The sequence below is a fragment of the Netta rufina genome, assembly GCF_964035555.1.
Source record: "Netta rufina genome assembly, chromosome: 5".
Classification (NCBI taxonomy): domain Eukaryota; kingdom Metazoa; phylum Chordata; class Aves; order Anseriformes; family Anatidae; genus Netta; species Netta rufina.
Window position 1 is genome coordinate 9,404,797 of NC_140128.1, and position 21,426 is coordinate 9,426,222.

At 36.5% G+C, this 21,426-nt stretch overlaps 2 protein-coding genes across 3 annotated transcripts in view; one reads left to right on the plus strand and one right to left on the minus strand.

Annotated features, from left to right (window-relative positions):
- Positions 1–21,426, minus strand: part of ANO3 (anoctamin 3) — a gene marked incomplete at its 5' end in the record, with an annotated part of 201,747 nt that overhangs the window by 13,092 nt on the left and 167,229 nt on the right. For both annotated transcript variants that reach the window (XM_084288567.1, XM_084288568.1), the window contains 3 exons: positions 821–903; positions 14,134–14,194; positions 19,386–19,482. In XM_084288567.1, the coding sequence (XP_084144693.1) occupies positions 821–903; positions 14,134–14,194; positions 19,386–19,482 (241 nt within the window). The remainder of the gene's footprint in view (positions 1–820; positions 904–14,133; positions 14,195–19,385; positions 19,483–21,426) is intronic.
- On the plus strand, positions 2,692–11,855 carry MUC15 (mucin 15, cell surface associated; the record flags this gene model as incomplete). Its single annotated transcript, XM_084288255.1, has 4 exons — positions 2,692–2,837; positions 8,893–9,401; positions 10,809–10,964; positions 11,695–11,855. The coding sequence occupies 4 exons, from the start codon at positions 2,692–2,694 to the stop codon at positions 11,853–11,855; spliced, it is 972 nt and encodes a 323-aa protein (XP_084144381.1).

The following is a 21,426-nucleotide window of genomic DNA, read 5'->3' on the forward strand; positions in this document are numbered from 1 at the left end:
CACTAGTGATTTATAAAGCAAATAGAATCATTTGACCAGTGTTGATGCTGATAGCAGAATGTAAATGAATAAGTTATGCCTCTCAGAGGGATTTAAAATCCGCTCTCTGTGCCTTTGTTCGTCCTGGTTCTATTTCTAGAGAGGATTAGGAACTTTCAGTACCAGAGACCACAGAATCTTGTAAGGATCCGTGCTGACATCAGTCATAGCTTCTGTCCTCTGTATGTGCAGCATTTCACTTTCAGGAGTCTAGTTTACTTTCACTGTGGCATCCTTGCCCAGATGTGTGGCTAAACTGAGCTGTCTGTTCACCCAGAGCCCCATTCATTACAAGATTGTGCCTCTTCACAACCTTGTGTCCCAGAAAGGAAAACCATAAACATTCTTTCCTCTTTCCCAGAATATACTGATGTGCATTGCAGACATCAATCACTCCACAAGAGTTAGAGCCTCAATGGTTGGGCTTGCCAAAGCTGAAACTTTGAATTGTTCTTTCTAGGATCCACCTCATTATTATAGCTATTACAGCTGGGTTTATCATCATTGTTCAAGAAACCTTTGCAAGCTAAGCAAACGAACAAAAGATTTGTGCTCAGTTTTTCAAAAGACATGTTTAATATTTAGTATTTGTAACACTAGTCTCAGAATACACAATTATTCTTGTATAGTCTCAAGTACACTGGTGTATTCTACAACTCATGTAATAAATGCAAATACAATCTGAATGGCAAATTCAGATTACTGGCATACAGTATGTTGTTATTTACACTTAAATAGTGGTCATTGCAAGATCTACAGATTTACTTCTGCTTTGTCTTACCTCTTCATCTTCCCAGTCTATGAGGTCCCAATCATAGGTTAACACAGCTCTCCTTCTTTTCCAAAACTCTAGAAAGACTGTAGCTGTGGAAATGAACTGCATTTTAATTATGGAAAAAAGAAAGAAAGAAAGGCCATGCAGATCTCAAGAAAATCAACAATACATAAGATATGTAACATGGTAACTTTCCTTAATCATTTTCTGGCTGGTTTCCCATAGAATCAGAAAACTGAAAGTTTTCTTCTTCAAGATAATAATTGTTAATATTGGAAAATTATTTAACAATATTCATCTAAGAATTTATATTTTTTTTCTTGCTTTCTGCTGTATAAGCACTTGAGAGATAAACACTTGACAATATACCACCCTTTTTAGGTTATTTTGCTTTTAATTTTATTCAAAATATACTGTACAGTTTATATTTCTCTGAAGAAACAAGCATAAGCATACGTAATGGTATCTATTAAAGCAGAGCTAGATTTTCATCTTGATTTATTTGTTCTGAGTAAGGACAATGATGCTTCTTTCACAATTATACCAGCTTTGTATTGGTGTAGCTTTAAGATATTTCTTTAAATAAATATTTTTATCTCCATAAGATCATAAATATATCCTTCATGTACTTATTGGTTTTGGTAGTTTCTATCAAAATAATTACAACCAATAAATAACTCTAAGTTTCCCAAACAATGCAGTTTGCCACTGAGGTTGCCTATTCCTTACCATAAAAATACTACGAGAACAAGAGCTAAAAAGGGTAAGACACCTTGATTTGGTGGGATTCCTTATAAAATGTGGGCTTGCCCTTCCTGAGAAGGGCTTTTTATGCAGGCAGATGGTGATAGGACAAGGGAGAATGATTTTAAACTATAAAAGCGGAGATTTAGATTAGAAGTTTGGAGGAAATTCTTACTCAGTGAGAGGCCCTGGAAGAGGTTGCCTAAAGGAGCTGTGGATGCCCCATCCATGGAGGTGTTCAAGGCCAGGTTGGATGGGGACCTGGGCAACCTGGTCTGGTGGGAGTTATCCCTGTCTGTGGTAGGGAGGTTGGAACCAGATGGTCGTTAAGGTCCCTTCTTCCAACCCAAGCCATTCTACGATTTTTTTAATTAAGCAGCACAATTCTTCAATAATCTATGGTTAAAATAGCCTTTTTTCACTGTCCTTGGAAATGCTATCACAACAAGTACAGTGTGAGACTCAGAAATGTTACGAAACCCACAGCTGTGCACAAAAAATCCTTTCCCTGCATGCACTCTATGAGGACTCAGGAGCAATGTAAGCCTATGGCATACAGAAAACAAACAATGATTTTCTATGTGACTGAAAAAGACCAACACGTTCTGCTAAACAGTGTTAGATGGTCCTCTATTTGTCAGCCTGCTCTAAGAAGCATTCCCAAGATATCCATTAGTCTTCTGCCAGAATAGATATGTTTGTAATTGCACAAATTAAGTTGTTCACTTAGTTACAACCAAAGGTAATAGAAGTTAAAGAAGTAGCCCATTTAGAGACAGAGAAACCAAAACCAAGCAACTGTCCAGTTCTAGAGGAAGTGTGTATGTTTCCTGGCTTGCCTTTATTTCGCTCTATTACCCTGCTAACGTCACCTTGTCAGACCTCCTTGCAATCGAGCCCTTCCAGTCCCCAGTTGCTAGGCACTTCTTACTGACTCATCCCTTCCCCTGAGCTCGCAGCTCGGAAATGCCAAGCCTTGACTTTTATCCATTTCTTCAGTAGACAAACGAGACATACAACAGATGACTAATCCAACCATCTCAACAGCAAGACAAGAACATTCTTGATCTAACAAGGCGTTGACAGGGCAGAGCTTCTTTCTGCCTAATCTGGCTGTTTGACATTTCCGGGTAATGGGCAATTTAGAAGATCATATGCGAGCTTCTACTTCCCTAAAGAACGCATTCTCTGGTGCCTCTCCTGCTTTCCCCAAGACACACTGCTTCCCATTTTACAGCTCCTATTGTAATTCTGAAATTTTAATCTTGGAATATGTGATGTGTGTTTCCTTTTTTTTTTTTTTTTTTTTTTTTTTTATTATTATTACTTTTTAGGCGCACTCAGGGCTCTGCAATACAGTTTGCAGTTCTGTCAGTTGTGCACTTGTAAAACTTTCTCTCAATTCTTATTTCAATTACCTTATGTTTACTGCCCGTACACCACCAGTACTTGTACTGAACTAAAACCTCTAGGCATGTGCTTTACTCAGTTCGTAATCTTCCAGTAGACAAAGGATGATGTTTGCTGGTTAAGAAAGGCAGGAAAGATTGTGGTTGTGCTTTGATACAATCTTAAGTGTAACAAAAAATTGACATTGCCAAGAACAAGAAAAGACAAACGGTTGCTGTTAAATGATATTAATGGGAATAAGATAGTGGAGAAATAAAACAAAACAAAATCTGGAGAACCCAAGACTACTACGTGAATATGTCTCTGATTTTTTTTTTCTAAGAGTCACTGTGTCAGGATGAATGGTGTGCTTGTTTCCCTAAGGAAAAAAAAAATTCATTGCAAAGAGGATTTTTAGTAATGAGTAAGGGAACCATCTCCACTGCCTCTCTACAGAGCTTGCCCATGGCCACGCAGGTCCTTTCTGAAAATTCGGCCCCACTCCTCATTCAGTTTTCATCAGAAGGGCTCCTTGACAGCAGATCTGTGCAACAAAAGCAGTCCTACAAACTTGGTACCATGCAGACACACTCTTCAGAATTGAATCTGCTACCTCATAGATGCAGGTTACAGCTGAATGACAGCCTAGTCTCATCTCCCATGCCTGGAGTACCCCAAACCACCCTGTCTGCAGATGGCCACAGCTCTGCATCTGTTAACACTTGTGCTCACTGCAGGAGATCTCGTCTTCCAGGAAGAGAGGGAAGGCCAGCATCTTGGCACCGCACTGCAGGTATAGGACACTTAGCCAAGAACTGAGTCACAAACAGAGCACCTCCCCATTATTCTTTAAGTCACTCAAGCAAACAATTTTTACTTTTCATAAGAGGTGAACTGAACTGTCAACAAATAAGAGAGAGAGCGCACCCTAACACGCCCAGTGCTGAAACCAAGGGCAGTACTAGAGACTTTCACACAACTGTAACATTTCAACAGAACCTGAGCCCTTTTAATGCTGTTTAAGGTCTTGCTACTTTCAAAAACCATGTGCCTATGAAAATATTAATGTTTGTGCTAGTGGGAAGCATACTGTTGACCCTAATAATACCACTTGTCATTTGGTTAATGCTGTATAAGATACAAATTTGGGCAGAAATCTGTGGTGTTTGTTTTCACATATCCTGATCAATCTGTTAGATGCAAATTCACCCAGACAAGCAAGAAATTTAAATTTGAAGCTTGTTGATACACACTGAAGAAAATCTCCTTTATGGGAATGCTAGAATCCAAAGAAAACCAAACTCATAGGATCAGATCCTGTGCTCCCTCCTCTTAACAGACCACCACCTTGTGCAGGACAATTAATTTAAAGGGTAGATCTTGATCCATTCACAGAAATCCTTCCGCTTGTCCACTGCAGTATTTAATGAAAATGCCATTCGTCGTTCTATATAAATATCTCCTTTATATGCCATATCCTCATATCTTGATGACAAGTTATGAAACTGCATTTGCACTTGATTCTTTAAAAATTTAAAGTGGATACAGATAACAGCATCACGGCATTCCACTCAAGCAGTAACGCAATACTGAAAACACTTCTGAGTCATTCTACACCACATACCAGTCTAGAACAAATACACACAACGAGCAAAAGAATAAAAAAAATGATAAGCTAAATCAGTACATAAGTTAACATAGACACAACTTTCTAACAGCATACTTTTCTTAATTTTCTGCTTTATTTTGTAGAAGCCTCTTTTTTCAGTTTTCCTCTCACAGAGTGTACAGTAGGAAACCCTGTGATAATAAGTTATTTTTTGTTAAATTATTATTTGTATAGTACATGGAACAATACAGTTTACAAAAAAGTAGTCGCCCTTCTGAAAGGGTTCAAAAGGCTTCCAAAGGATTAAGCAACAAGTACTGCCTACCCACTTTACCATGAATACTGCAATTTCTGTGAACTCTGTAATGATAGAGCTCAGACATGACAACGGGGAAGTTGTTCAGTCTGGTTCCCAAATGCTCTGTTGTGTTCAGAAAAGCACTGCCCCACCTAACTTTACCTGTACTGTGCATTCCTGACAAGTGCGACACTGTCACATGGACAGCACCTGCACTCCAGTGTTCCCACCAGACCAACTGCACTCTGTGCCACAGCAGTATTTCAACAGGGACTTGCATATCTTAGAGAGCTCAAAGGTAAGTCTAAGGCGTGTTTTTAAAGCTTATTAGTAGTGAATCGGATTAATAACTACAGTACTATTTTATATAGTGGTCAGGAAGGCACTAGGTACTGCTGCAGCCATATTCTATGTGGAGCGTACTTCTGAGTCAGTTCAGAGTCCATTTTAAATTGGGGGGGGGGGAGGAAGTATTCCGTGCATGCTAACTTAGACCAAATTTTTGTAAGGAAAGGTACTGCTGGTCTATTCGTGCTTTTTAGTGACAATGCACACTTAAGCAGCTCTGCTAGTACATATATATTATGTCAGGTTGCTAGCTATTAACAGAAGAGAAAAGTTAACCAAATTGTAGAATACAGTATTTATACTCCATTTTATAATTTACTAAATAGTTATAAATTATTTTTTGAGTTCAATACTTAGATACATTTAAGCTTGAAAAATATTCATTGCTTAATAAATTTAGAAATATCTAATCCTTGGAAAGCAATCGATTTCAGAGCAGAGACGCTGGAACAATTATCCAACACATTTCTGACACCATCTATAAGATGAACTCTAGAAGAGAAACTTAATATTTAGCTTTATATTTGTTCCATCTTTTTTTTTTTTTTTTTTAAGTAAAGGTAAAAATCTGCTTTTGTGAACCTTAAAAAGCACAGTACATGTACAAGCTCTGCAAATCCGAACGCTCTACTCCAGACCACAAGAAACAAAGAAGTACCCATTAATAATTTGCTCATCATGTTATTGTTTACTACATAAATTATAGTACTTACTAACCCCTACTGTAAGGGAGGAAAAAAGTACAAGGCTCAGTTTACTGACATGCAAAAAAAGATACTCTGAATTTATAATTCTAAAGATTATATTGCTTACCCGTAAGAAGTTTAAGTGATTATTTTCTCAATAGTTGCTGAGTTTTTGCACACTTTACACCTACCACTGTTAGGTGCTGGGTTGTCGTATTCATAAAATACATGTTGCGATTTTACTTATGCCAAAAATCTATTTTTAAATACTTACAATACCAGTGAATATATACAGAAAATAACCACATAAGCATTAAGATATATTTTTCAATGTGTGGAAGAAATATTCAGTAGAAATCTGACCTATTTCAGGAGAAAAAGCCAGATACAATATCAACGTAACCTTCACGGTGAAGTGCGTAACCCCAGGGGAGTCACAAGGAAACTTGACTTGAAGGGGACCAGGGCTTCCTCCAGAGCATAGGTGTGCATGCACATATACTAATAACTTCAAATTGACTCTAGCAGCAAAGCAACATGTGAAGAGTGAAAAATCCAGTAAAGAAACACAGTGGTGACTGTCTCATGTAAAAAAGTCATTCATCCTGCTAAAAATAAATAAATAAATATCTGCATTGATTTCAGCTGAATTGGTACTGATTAACGTGAGCACCAGTAAATCAAAAAGGAGAGACTTTTTTTTTCCTAAAAAAAACAAACAAACAAACAAAAAAAACCCTAACTATCTATAACTATCTATTCATAGTTTCCTTAAACACTTACTTGATGAGGTAACTTAAGGTTTGGGCTCTTCTGCAAGTTTTGACTAGTCTACAGTACTGCTCTGTTTTTGGAATAGTGCTATTCGCATATTAAGCTCCAAGGTGGATGAGCATCTTCAGGGAACTTTGGGGTTTGTCTAAACTTTATGAACATTAACATTATACTCAGAAAAGAAGAATTAATTACTACAAGCCAAAGGGTTTCCAGGAAGCACAATTCATTACAGCCTTAGAGATACGATATACAATATTCAAAGTAAGGAGGTTTCACCGTTTTGGTCCCCCATAAGCAGAATTACCGAAGAAAAAGATGATCACAAAAAAATACTAATAATTTGTTCAGCAAGGATGTTGACTCCTTTGTACACTGTTCTACAAATGAAAACTGCAGCTAGAGTCAATTGAGTGCAATTCCCCTACATAGCTAAGTTACAGCAAAGGGATAACAAGGTATGACAAAATTCACTTTGCTGCTGCATACGACTGTTAATACAAGGAAGGAAAGATCATGTCACTGACTTAAAACAAGAGTACTGTCAAAATGAAAGAATGTTTGAGAACTTTTAAATATTGGCAATTTTTTTCACTGTTTTGTAGCTATTATTAGTATTACCAAATAAAAATCTGATTCAGATTGCACAGCATTTAATAGCCAGCTGACAGCCTATCACTCAAATTGTAAATATAACTGGGGCTCATTATTGAACTTCAGAGGGGTTTTCTTTGGTTAGCTCATTTGGGGTCAGAGTGGTTATCCTGAGTTTAACTGAAACCGAAGTTTCATTTTTTCTCATTTTTTGCTAAATAAATTGCATATGTTTAATGAGCATAGATCCTCCCTGCCATTTAAGAGACCTTAACTTAAGAAACAAGGAGTTTTGAGAAGAGGATCAAAATGTTAATACTCAGATTAAGCGACATTTTATAGATGCACATGCATTTCAAGTAATTAATGGTACCACTTTCACCACAAAACTCAGAAAGCATTTAATAGAGCACAAAAGAAATAAGAACAGAGACAAACTGAGATACATTGACATGATAAGTAATTACCATCTACCCATTGATATAGCATTATCCACGGCTGACTGCTACTTACTGTTACTTTCCATTGCCCTAACCACGTAACATAAAAACAAGCTAACCTGGTGAAAATGCATAATTAAATAAATAATAATAATAAAAAAGACAGGAAAAAGTACAAGACAGTAGGAAGGGAGGCTGAATACAAAAGAAATAAAGCTACTTTTCCCAGGTGTACATCTCCTTTCTTCAGATGGTAAAGTACCCACATACACGGACACCTAGTTAATTAACAAAGCTGAAGATACAACTTATCTATAGTTTTTACTGTGCTGTCACGTAATAGGTTATGTATGGCAGTCAAGAACAGCATGATCTCAACCTGTCTCAAACACAAAACTGCACCCCATCCACCCCCCAAATCCCTGATACACTGAACAGGATATCTGCTATGATGAAGGGACTTCAAGATGAATATCCCTCATTGTTCTCAATATATTTGAAAAAGATAATGTATAATATGAAGCTTCCAGTTTTCTATAGGAAAAGAAGCTTCAATTTCACAGATTCAGCATCATCCATAATTCCTGGACTGAATTAGCTTTCCGTTTGCTCCTGGCAGCATTCACATGACACTCACTGCCCAGAGTCACAAAACCTTACCCATCAATTTTCAGGGCTAATTGTAACAATTTTATGTCTTTGCAATGGAGCATAACTCTTTAGTATCCTCTTAGAGTTTCTGCCTGACCAAAACATTGCCTTGAACATGCCACCCAAATATATATATCAGTACTACTTTGTATACAAAGTGGCTTTGGATTATTCCTGTCTTAGTATGAAGCTTGTTTATAGAAGCATGAAAGTTTTTTGTGTAAAAAGCTTTGGTTGATAATCAATATAGTTTTGGGTCAATATTAAGTTCGTTAATACTCAATGTAAAGTTTTCAGCATCAACATGTGGTGAACTACTGAGGTTTCTACAGTATAAGAGGCTTTATTTTTATTTTTAAACAAGCTTATGCATGTCTTTACCAAGTAGTTCTGTTTCTCAGAATAATAATAATAATAAACAACAACACAATTTCTTTTCTTGCAGGTTCTCTATATAACAAATCAAGTTTTCACGTCAATACTATGCAGCCCTCCTATGGAATCACTTTTATTTTTCTGTTGGCCATAAAACCTTTTGTTTTCAGTTATGCTGCACCAACAAATGCCACTGCAAATGTAACGACAGAAACAGAGATGAGCAGTCAAACAGCCAGCACACCTCTGATGTCCACTACCGTAGCTACCAATTTATCTTCAGCATTCACTATGGTATCAAACGATGGAATAAATAACTCTGCCACAAACTTCAAAGGAAACTCAACATCTTCAGCAACGTTTACAATACCAGGTGACTTTTCTAGAGTCACCACAAATTCTGCAGCTAATTCTACTGGTCTACCATCCACAGTGACACCAACCAACTCCACAGTCACTAAGGGTACCCATTCGGCTGCAGCACTCCCCGGTTACAACTCTTCGATCAATCCCACCACATTTCCCACAAGTATTGCTCTGACATCCCCCACGGTGAAGCAGGACAGTCCAACAACGAACTTCAACACCAGTCAGCATACTACAGAGCTGAATTCTACTATGAATTCAGCTGAATTCTACACTTCTACTACATCGTCTAATCCAGAAGGTACCAATGAAGGTAAACACCTAACTAAAGCGGCTTAATAAACTAATAATTCTGAAATCAATTTTTCTTTTTTTTTTTTTTTTTTTTAAATTGAACAGGATGCTACACAAGCTGTGTGAATTAATAGGTGAACTAGTCCAGACTAAAAGTCACCCAAAACAAAACAGAAACTCGTATTTTGGGAGTTTTCTCACATTCAGCTATAAATCAGCTGACTCTTTTTACATTTTGATTATTTAAGCATAAAATCACAGTTGCATACAATCCTGCAATACGCTTTTCAACATCTCTTGAGATCATCTGTGTGGAGGACAGAATAAAAAGTGATTTAATGACTTTAAAAAAATATGTATTTGATGTTTGCTTGTTTGTTTTACAATTCCAAGAGTGAAGAAACCTAATGACAGACACTGCTCATTTATCTGGACCTACAGTAGTGGACCTAAAAAGCAGATGCATAGAAATAACATTATAAATGCATAATATATCAACTTACAGAAGTTCAGAAACTTTTGTGACCAAAGATGACTTCTTATAAATACTTCCAAAGGAATTACTCATTTTTCATTTAATTGAGTATGTGTAGGAAAACAATGGAACATAAAACTGTCATCACACTTTTCTATCCTGCTGTTCTGAATTAAGTCTTCAGGAAAAGAAGAGATTACAAGATGCAGTAATTTTTGCCCTGAATTAGCTTTCAAGGCTTTTCACACAGGACTGAAAGGCTTTTCCATGATATCTAGTAGAGTACGGTTTGTACTAAGAACTGAAGTACCATGCTTTCACATTTCCTATCATAGTTCATATCTTATCATAGTCCTAACAACTACAATGTTCCCTATATTTAGATAACATGAGTGGAAAGGAAGTGGGGTGGGAGAGTCAGTTCAATTTCAATAAAAACAGAATACCTTGAAGAAAAGTTTTATGAAATCTGAGGAAAATCTTGAGGAATGCAGTTATTCTGCTAACTGAACAGGTATAGAAAGCATTACTGGATATCTTACCTTGGATACTTAAAAACTGGTACTCTAAAATTTAGTCACTTGAGATTCAGAGGCTGCTATTTTAACTGCTGGTTTACATTCTTACAAGTAATTGCATTCAGAAAGTGATTGTTGCTTATTTCATTAAATGAAAGGAGAGTGATTCTGCAGTTAAACTTGTTATTTGACTCAAACTCATTTGGTCTTTTTTTTCCCCTTCCATTCCTGGTTACTCCCTTCAAAATGAGGCAGATGTCTGTTTTCCTTTACAAGGCAGATAATTTCAGCAGAGAGTTTGCTTTAGTCATAATCTGCAAAGCGTTTCAGATCCTTAGAGATTTCTTACCACTGCTATAAAGTGTGAGTGAATTATCTGATTTTACAGTTTATTGTTCTCATTAAACTATCTCTTCCTTTCTTTATCTCCTAGGGAAAACCAACAAAGGAGGAGTAATATTTGGTGTCATAGTAGGAGCCATTTTGGGATCTATATTAATCGGTCTGATTGGATATTTTATATGTGGTAAGAAAAGATCTGAATCATTTTCCCACAGACGGCTTTATGATGATACAAGAAATGACCCAGGTAAGAAATAGCACAAGAGTTTTGCCGAAGAACATTTAAATTTCTGTACGGAGTCATTTAAATGATTTGGTCTTACTGAATTATTAAGCATTGTATAATCGACTCCAGTCAAATGTTTTTTTAACTGACAGTACCTTTTTTTTTTTTTTTTTTTAAATTGAAACAAACATCTTTCCCCTTAACTCTCTGCCACCCTCTTCCTTCCCAATAACTCCTTGTAAATTACTTTAACAAAGAGAAAGTAAGCGCTTTCTCTCATTCCAAACAACTCTAAACACAATACTAAACCTAACCCTAATTAGGACCCTAAAAAACACATACATGTCGCCAGATTCGCCCATCAAAAAGTGCTCCCAATGGAAGCCTTTGGGTGGACCTGAACTCCCTTTGGGAGCCTTTACGCAACCCCACACACAACACAACTCTGTGCTTTCTTCTGTTTCCAAGCAGCCCTATACATAATACTAAACTTAACCCTAATTAGGAGCAGAAAGTCAGATTAGGAACTAGCTTTTCAAGTTGACCACCCACGTAGTGCTCAGTGGTTTTTCCTGGGGAGACATTTTATCCTCAGATTTTGTGTCAGGGCCTTCACCTTCTCCTTACTCATACCATAATATGTAGTAAAGAAGTTAACTGGATTTAGCTGTGATAGACTGATGAACTGAACCGTGATGGGCATAAGAATCTTTCAAGCAATATATAAACCATAATCACATTACGCTTACAGTTCTCCACTTAGACAACTCACTTGGACCATATGATACAAGCTTTGGAAGTTCACCTGGGGACCAAACCAGCACAGCAGACAAAGCAGAGGGAGACAACGCAGGGTGCCCAGCTGATGACATTCCTATGGCTGATATGACACCATCCCATCCTGAACCGTAATGTTTGCTTTGGGTTATATTCCCAGTTGTTACCATGAGATATGTTGACACTTAATAGGCAGGCAGCTCTCTTCTGCTTTGTAATTAGATGATTGATGAAGTTTTCCTGGGAAGATTTTAGACTTGCTTTCTCAGGAATAACCCAGGGAAATAGCACACAGGTAAAATTCTCCCTTGTGTAACGTTAGCCAAATATGCAGGCACTACAACAGAATGAAATTCAACTAGGATTGCATGATATTTCAGCATCAATACAACCTGCTTCCTTCTCTCCCCACTCCTCTGGTTTAACTGCTTGAAGGTGAAAGTATTCCAAATATCATTCCAATCTGATTAATGACTCAGGGCATTTTTTTTTCCCCCACTTTATGTTTGTACTTCTCTCAGAGAATAGACAAAAAGAATTAGTTTTATTGGCATTTGTCAGAGGCTGAAGTTTGCTGGGGAGAATGGAAATGGAATTACCAAGTAAAATGGACTAAATTTCACCTCTGACTATGACAATGCAGTTAGAAACACTATTGAAGGGAAGAATGAAAGACAACTTCTATTCATCTGTAAAACTGATCTGTTGTTTGCATTGCAGGCTAGATCTGTAGAAACGATGCATGAAGTTTTATAAGGGTTAGACAAGAAATAATTATCTCAACATGAAAGAAAAGAAATTATGTCTGACATGCATATTGGTATTCTAAAAAAAACATGCTGTTTTTGTCCAGCTAACAAGTAAAATTATGGCAATAATGTTTCAAATGATTTCAAAGATTACAGAATTGAGTGTCTAAGTGCAGTGCTGCCATTCCTACAGTGGTCAGTCATGAAAACTGCATGTTTCCTATCTAAATCAGAACCTGATTTCTAACATTGTTTCCAGCGTGCTGGTTACAGACTGAAAAACTGAGACACAGACACCTGCTTGATATGACCAAAAATGTACTGCTCAGCTTTTGGTTTCATTAGCACATATTATGCCATCTTTCCTGATAACCATAAGCAGCATCACATGTGAAAATTCCTCATGCTCCTGGCCTCAGCTTAAAATGAAGAGTTCTCTCTTTGGAGAACTCAAAGATAGAGACAAGGAGATGCTAAGAAGCTACCAGTGTAAGCTACATTATAATGAACCTTAACACCTATAGTGCAATGTATTTTAGGAGTTTATGAAATGAATTATTAGTAATTGCAAGGCTTAGTAATTATTATTACAATTAGTAATTGTTAATAATTAGTAATTATTATTATAATTACTTATCAGTAATTGCACAGCAGTATCAGGAGCCAATGAAGAAATATCATCAAGGCAAGCAACTGAAGCTTGCCCTTCAGTTAGTGCGTTGATTTTCAACAATCAAATTATGATTTTTTGTTTGAATGTGTATGCTTATCTTGTGCTGTGCTTTGATGTTTTACTACTGCTTGTATACTGGTTTTAATTTTTACCAGGCCAGCCTCTAAAATTTGTAACATGTTTCTCCTTTGTTGTAAGTTAGAATCATTAATCCTTACTTGTACATGCTATGTAAATAAAGATGTTTTGTGCCATTTGACTATTTAAAACTGTAAAACACTGGCCTCAATTCAGACAGTTGTATTTATATGATCTCGTGTTTTTATCTCAGGGTTTGCACAGACAAATATTTATACTGGTAAAAATAAATCATGTCCTACTTTTAATACCAGTCTTTCCTACTTTTCAACAGCAAAGTATTATTATATTCATCGAAAGCTAATTCCTCCAAGTATGTCATGCTGGAACCACCACATCTGTCCTGGCACCCTACTTCATGCCCCATGTGATGTTAGAATGAACATATTGAATAGATATTTAGACAGAGATTTTGAATATAAGTAGTTAACCTGCTGTAAACATTTATCATCAAATCTTGCCTTCATTTCCCTCTAATTAGCTCCTACAAAGCATTCCCATTTATTCTACAATTCTCTATAGACTCTGATTTTTGTACTGACTCCAGACTAGTAAATTACCCTATATGTTTGGCACTGTAAAAGACTTCTAACATGCACAGTATAAAATTTGAGCTTAAAGATATTTAAGATACTAAGGACAGTCATTACATTAACAACAAAAGGTATAGAAGGTATTACTTTCACGTACTGTTGAGTACAGAGAAATTGAAGTTGATGAAAAGAGGAAAAAATGTTTGTGTGACAAAATCATTCTTTAAGTTTTATTATGAACTATTATCTCCTTTAACTCAGGAATCCCCAAAAGGGTCAGTTTGATTAAAAAAAAAAAGAATAAATCAAAAATTACTTACCCCAGATTGCCATGAAAATAGCAAAGAAGACAGTCCCTCCATTATCAAACAAATGTGTAACCTGAATAGAAAACAAATACATCAGGAACAAGCAATATTGCTACCTTAACTTCTGCCCCAAAGAAGCCCAGAGTACATAACTGATGGCAGAACTTAAATGCCAAGCATTACAGCAAGAAGGCCTACTCACACGTTTCTTCTACCAATGTTTGGCCCATTCTTTCACTGTTGTTTTCCAGCCTATCACTTCAAGCATCTCCAGAGCACTTGCTTCAGAGACAGTAAGAGCTGCTCTCTGTCCAGACGGGCTAAAAATTGCTCCAGAATTCTCCTCGTATCCTGGGTCAAATTTCCATTTGATGTTTTCTATTTTAAGATTTTCATAAGCTTAAATCACTTCAGACTTTTCACTTTTCTTCTTCTACATGTTACTTAATGTCCCTTTAGATTTCATTTTCTACTGCTTCTAAGCTATCCTGCAATTTCCCTGCAGGTAAGAATAATATATATTCATCTTCATCCAGAAATCTCAGCCTCTAAAATTGTTAGCGTATTCTTCTTCTTAAAAGGCTAGTGTCCCTCAACTCCCACAAATATAAAATAAATTCTAAAACACTGTTGGAGAAATGCAAATCTAAATTGCACACAATTTCACTTCCTGAATGTTTTCCTTTTGTTGGATTTATCTTTTATCTCACTCTTCCTTATAAGCTTATCTGCTGTAAAATCCAAGATTTACCAGTAGAAAATAAGGAGTAGTTTCTGTAAGCCTATGGAACACACTAAGCATCTGAATGAGTGAATGTGAGGTCTCCTTATGCAAACATCAGAATTTATATTACAAAAATCCAGAGCTTCTTATATTCAAGTCATAAGAAGAAACAGTAGATAAGAAGCTGAAATTAAGATCAATGCACTTTCAACAAATTTAAGGTTGCCAGTGGACAGCAATGTAATTTATACATGGACAGCAGGCCTGAATTTCTTCTAATGAAAGTTGGTTTAAGATGCTGCTGAGCATTAGTAAACAAAGCATACATTTCACATTCTTATGAGTAAGAGGAAAAAAAAAAAAAAAAAGGAAACACCCAAAGCACAAACCATTGTGAGATAATAGAGCAAACTACCTTGTCAAAAGACGTATGTTAGAAAGACAATCACCTGAAGATAAAAATAAATAAATAATGATAAAAAAGTGCAGCAAATTGCTTTGAAATGTATTGTCCTATACCATTGAAAAAGTTTATGGCTATTTCCTGTTCTCTGAACTCAGAATAGAACATCATATTCTTGAGAAGAATTTACTTTCACAGGTGTCGACTCCGATGAAAACCATAGGACCAATCATCTTTTTCTCATGAAAAGGAACCCTTCCTTATGCCAATGGAACTGGGCAGGTAACCAGACCGAGTTGGGCTGTACCACAACCTTCTCTCCTATCTGAGGTTACTCGGGCCAGCAGGAACATCCTGTACGCGAGGTGTTTGGGGATGCAGCGGCTGGCAGCCCGCCTCCAGCAGATTACCTAACGGGCTCCAGCAAGGGCTGCCCTTGCCCATGCAGACAGATTTTCATTCTTTCAGAGAAAGTTGGCTTCATTGGATAAGCAAGATTACTTGGTAGAGAAAACTTAAGCAAGCAAAAAAAAAAGTTAATAGAAACAGTACTGCTTTTGTCTCTATCTTATTTCTTATTGAGTAAATTAACTCTCATATTGTGAGAATTTACTGAAAATACCACATAGATTTAATCAGTATGTCAGTTTTCTGTTTTGTTTACTTTTTTAAGCTTCTGAAGAAATGGGAATTTACTATCTGGTATTAGGTATCTATAATCCAAAATGGTCCCTGTATGAATCCTATAGTGGGATCACTTGTACATAGAAATACGTCAAAATATGGTTCCATTAGGGAAAATACAACCATAATGGGTATGGAGCCAAAAATGTGACAGGTGAATAAATGCAGTAGAGTACACCTCATGAATACTTTCAGTTTTGAATATACATGTGCGTGAGCAAGTGATTTTGGATATTCTGCTCAGTAGAGTGCATCTTTCCAAGGAAATAAACCAACCAAACAAACCCAACCTAACCCAGCCCAGATTTTAGTATTGTAAAAAGTAGAAAACATGCATCTTGCTCCTGACATAGCTCTGTCTTGAGGGAAGGTGTTTGGACTATACTACTCAGCACCGCTCTCAGAATTAAGATTTGGCTGTTTTACAGGCTAACTGTGCAGTTGGAGTAAGTGTTGACCAGAGCCCTCCAAGCAGAAGTGAAATACCCCATGACTCAGTGCCAGTTAGTCAGCACACCTGACTGATATTGTCACCGTCACACATGACTTCACACATTTCAAGTCCACCCTGATTTAATACCCTGACACTGGGCCCTAGGGCAAGGTGTGCTGGGAGCAGTACCAGCCAAAGACCCATTATGCATTGTGCTAGTCACCTCTGCTCATCAAATAATCCACCTAACGTGGGCAAGAATGACAGTTACGGCATTCAGCAATGCAGATTACAACTCAGACGCAGCATGCCCTTCCCTTAAATTACAAACTTCATTTTTAATGGGGTATTTTTAAATGGACATGAAGAAAGAAGGGAGGGGATGAAATAAATGGGCAGGAGCAAGAAGGAAAAATGCACCTTTTGTATTTTGTCTGCCAGCCCTGCAAGAAACTTGGATGAAAAAAAACATTTCAAGTATATGATTTGTTCTGCATTACTTTGTTTTATCCAAAATACTACTCTAAAGGGAAATTTGGGAAATATTGGGAAAGAAAGGCAAATTTAATGCAGGAAATCCTGACAGCAGTTCTAGTAATATGAAATATGAACCCAAGTCCTTGTCTAAATGGGACAGGTCTCATGACATAAGCAGGTTTGGGGAGATCAAAGTGACTTCAATCAAAGTGAAGTCACTTTTCTAATAAACTCAGCATACTGATACACAATGGGTTATTTCAAAGAAATGAAAAAAGATCAGAACACATCCTGGAATATGAATGCCTTTCCCTGGAATGAAACAGGAAGAGCTTCTTGCAAACAGTCCTTGGTTTGTGTGTGGGGAAGATGAATAAATAAGTCATGTTCCTACAGCAACAAAACCAGAAGGAAAGGCAGACAAGTTCCACTTCAGGTACAGGAAAGACAGGAGGAAATGCCATTTCCATTTCTCAGCAGATTGGATGCCTTATTTTCAAATAGGTTACTTCTATTTATATTATTAATGATGCTTCAGAAAGTACAAAGGAGTATTTGAAATCAGACTGTAGTTCTCTAGCTTTACAGATTGCTTTCATTCACTACTTTCTGTGCAGGCACAGAGGAATTGCTGACATACGTTTGGGTATTTGCTGCTCCACTCAAACAACACAGCAGCATCCAGCAGGATCACAAGGCCTTCTGGAAACCTGACATTTCCTAACGAGAGAAATGAGTGAAGCTGCAGTGTAATTTTCTTTAGAGACAACATGGTGAATGAAGGCATTACAGTTATATCCTCAGTTATAAAAAGTTCATTTTTTCGCCATTGAAATGGCCAGATGGTAATCGTATTCCTTCCCAAAGAGAAGTCTTTCTCTACCCCTTGAGAATCAGTTTTTTGAAGTACATGTTACCCATGTATGCAGAAAACAAACATAACATGATTAGATTGAACTGGGGGAGATCCAGAAGAGGCAAATCCTAGTAGAAGAAAAATTGTTTTCTGTGTACCAGTCTATGGCCAGCCAGTTTTTCAAAGCAAAACCATTTGCAGGAAAAGTTTGGAGCCTATGTTATTTTCCCCAGGTTTTGCAGACGTTGGTAAAGAGTGTTCATGAAGATGGAATATGAGTGCTTACTACTCGTCTTCCCCAGATATCATCTGATTTTGTTTCAAGACAACTGGTTTAAAAGTGTGCAGAAGTACAGATGTAATGCCACATTTTTTCTGCTGCATTTCGCTATTCACAATGTGATATTAAAATGCAGGACTTAAGCACCAGATATAAGTGTAAATATATATGAGAGATGAAATTCACTTTTATTAACTGGGGATGTTAAAATAATAGGACCTAAAATTAAAGGGATGCTGCAATACTAAACGTACTAATTTTATGTCAAATGAGTGGACTACTGAATAAGTTACTTGTCATATTCTAAAAAGGGACATTTCTCAGATGGGATGTAAGATTTGCATAATGTTATTTCAATTGAGAAAACTTTTACCTTCAGTACACATTGTAAAAACTTATGAAATGAGTTCAGAAAGCTAGGAAAAAAATTAATGCGGCCATATTTTGTTATAAAGTTACAGCAATATTTAAAAATGAAACAAAGGTTGGCCTTAAATATATTGTATTTATATAACATTATAACATAAATGAAAAACAACTTGTCCATTTCTAAAATTTTGCATTAAAAAATAGAAAGCTAAATTAAAAAAATACAAATCGTTTTTCAAGATGATATGTTTTTCAAATATTGCTTCACACATACTTTTGAAATGTTGAGTTTCACTCCAAGTCCTGTCTAAACACCAAATTTCAAAATCTAATGAAAATTGATTTTTCTCTCCCACTTTGCTTAGTTTTGTTGCATTGCTACAACCTAGAGACAATCACCGCTCCACAAATACAAACTTCTGAATAAGATTTGTCTTATGGGCTAAAGAATTACAAGAAAAAAGGCAAGGCTGCTCTTCGTGTTATGAACATTAGCACACATCAAAATATATATTACTCACTTGTTAACACTGCACATACACTGAAGTGCTTATGATTAGTTAAGCTTGCGGGATAGCTGCTTGTAGAAAAATATTTTATTGTGTAAACTCTTTGCATTATTTTGAAAAAGCAAAGCACACCATAGACACATTGAAATCCTAGGTAATGCTAGAGAATTCCTTTAGCAGGAGCAGAATTGCAATTACCAAGCAACCAAGGAAAACAAAGCAAGAAGTTAATTTTAAGGGAAAGTAGGATAAAACTTCCAAGAAAAGTTTTGTTACTCAGGGGACTTTAAAAATTGATCAAAATATTAAGGATTTTGGAAGGAAGTGCTTTAAAAAAGTAAAACAAGTTTTAGAGTCATCTCTGAATATTTCAGATTTTTCCCTTATTAGAAGCACGGATTGCAGAGGTTGAAAACTCTGTAGATAAACAACACATTTTGCAGTCTTTGCTGGAACAAGGGCTGCCATTAGATAATAAAAATGGACCTTGAGACAAAAATTATCATGATAGCAGTAAGCTAATAATTACCTTGGCGTATATGCAGCTTTCATTGAGTTTTTGTAGTGTGCAATTGCGTTCACACATAGGGCACATGATGGTTTCATTTGCCTCGCAGATCTCTTTGCTTTAGTATAAGATAGGAAAACAAAGGTTACAAACATGCATTGAGCACTCGCAAGATTTTCTGAGGCTGCACCATTTGTGGCCTCTATTTGTTAACACCATGCCTACACCACAAAACTGATACAATACAATAAATTAGAAGTGAATGTTTGGCACAAAAAGTTTAACCCCAAGTCAGTCACTACCCTAAAACTTTGGGCCCTAGAGTTGATGCAATATCTTATTAATATTTATCTGATACTTGTGCTTGTAAATATCCCATTCTCTCCAAAAGAAGTATCACAAACTGAAGAACAAAATACTGTTTACTACTTGACAAGCAAATTACTGCATGTTTATCCATATGATGTAGAAGATACTAAACACTAGAAGATGGACATTGCCGATTTCAGTCAATTATCCCAGTTTACATCAGCTGAAGGTCTGTCCCACAGTTTGCATACGTACCTAGGTCACGAGGTCATCATGTAAAACCCCACTGACAGGCATTTCTGGCATTAGCAGTTTAAGTCTTTGCATTTTTATTACATATGGAAGAACTTATGTTTATAGCTAATAAAAAAAAAGAACAATTTAATATCCTATTTTGGGGGTAAAATACCTTCAAATGACATTCTACTGCTTAGAGATCTTGAGATTTGGGGGTTATGAAGTCTCTGACTTCACTGGGATTATTCATATTGAAAACATACTACTTAAGTGCCTTGACAAAGGCAAAGTAGAAGCACCAGAAGTGCAAGCTGAATTTAAAGGCAAATTTTAACTGCAGTGAGTAGAGAAGCTCAGCAATCACCTTCAGCAATGTTGACATGCCTGAAATGATCCTATCACACTTGGAAAGTAGTGCTATAAAGGAAATGCCAGGAAATTACTCTCTTGGTTTGCTTCAATAAACATTATGCTTTCATTCTCCTCATAAAACCTGAATTCACAGTTCTAATACTATATGGAAGATTATGTTTATTACCAAATGAATGCACCTATTAAATCCTGTCCAACATAATGGTACACAGAAATAAAAGATTAGTGTTGCCCAGGTGTCACATTTGTGATCTTTGCTCATACTTCACATAACATCATAAACAGTGATTCACTAAAACCGTACAACATAACGGGGGCTTAAGAAGTTGTTCTAAGCAACCCTGAAAGCCAGAAAGAGCACAGCCCATCATTTCAGAAGTGCAGAGTAACAGCTTACAGTGTGTCACAAATGAGAATTTTCTTGATAGCTTTTGCATGCGAATAAGCAAGCATGAAAAATCATATTTCAACAAAGTGATATAATGGTTTGACAGTAATGCAGACTGTTGTCACATATAAGGCCAAATTCTACTCTACTCTAAATTTAAATTCAACATTATGAATGCTGGATTCTCTGTATTCTATATCTTGAGTTACAGTCTACGTTTGTTTTTGATAACATGGAGTTTCAGCAAATTGTACTGCCAGTGACAGGTTACGTGCTTGAGCACTACTCTGTAAATACACGTGTTGCACAAGTGTTCGTGACAAGTGCTATGTTAATTGTTACTGCAATTCAAATCTTCACCATAACAGAGCAAAATAAACATCTTTGGACTATTCTCACTTACATATGTGAAATCTGACAAGAGCACGCAATGTGAATATGCCTAAAGCTGTGCTGTGTTCATGCCTGGCCTTTCTGTTTGACTCGCAACAGTGTGACAAATTAGACCAGTGATAATTAATGAGGTGCACAGATGCATCGAAAGCAACCTTCTTTAAAATCATCAGATTTATTTTATATAGAGTAATCAACATGTAATAGCTTGATAACTAACTTGAGAATAAAAATGTGTTTAAACAGGAGGGGGAACACCTGTTTACATGTGTTGGTAGTGATAGGACAAGGGGGAATGGTTTTAAGATAAGACGGGAGATTTAGGTTGGATATTAAGAGGAAGTTTTTCACTCAGAGTGGTGA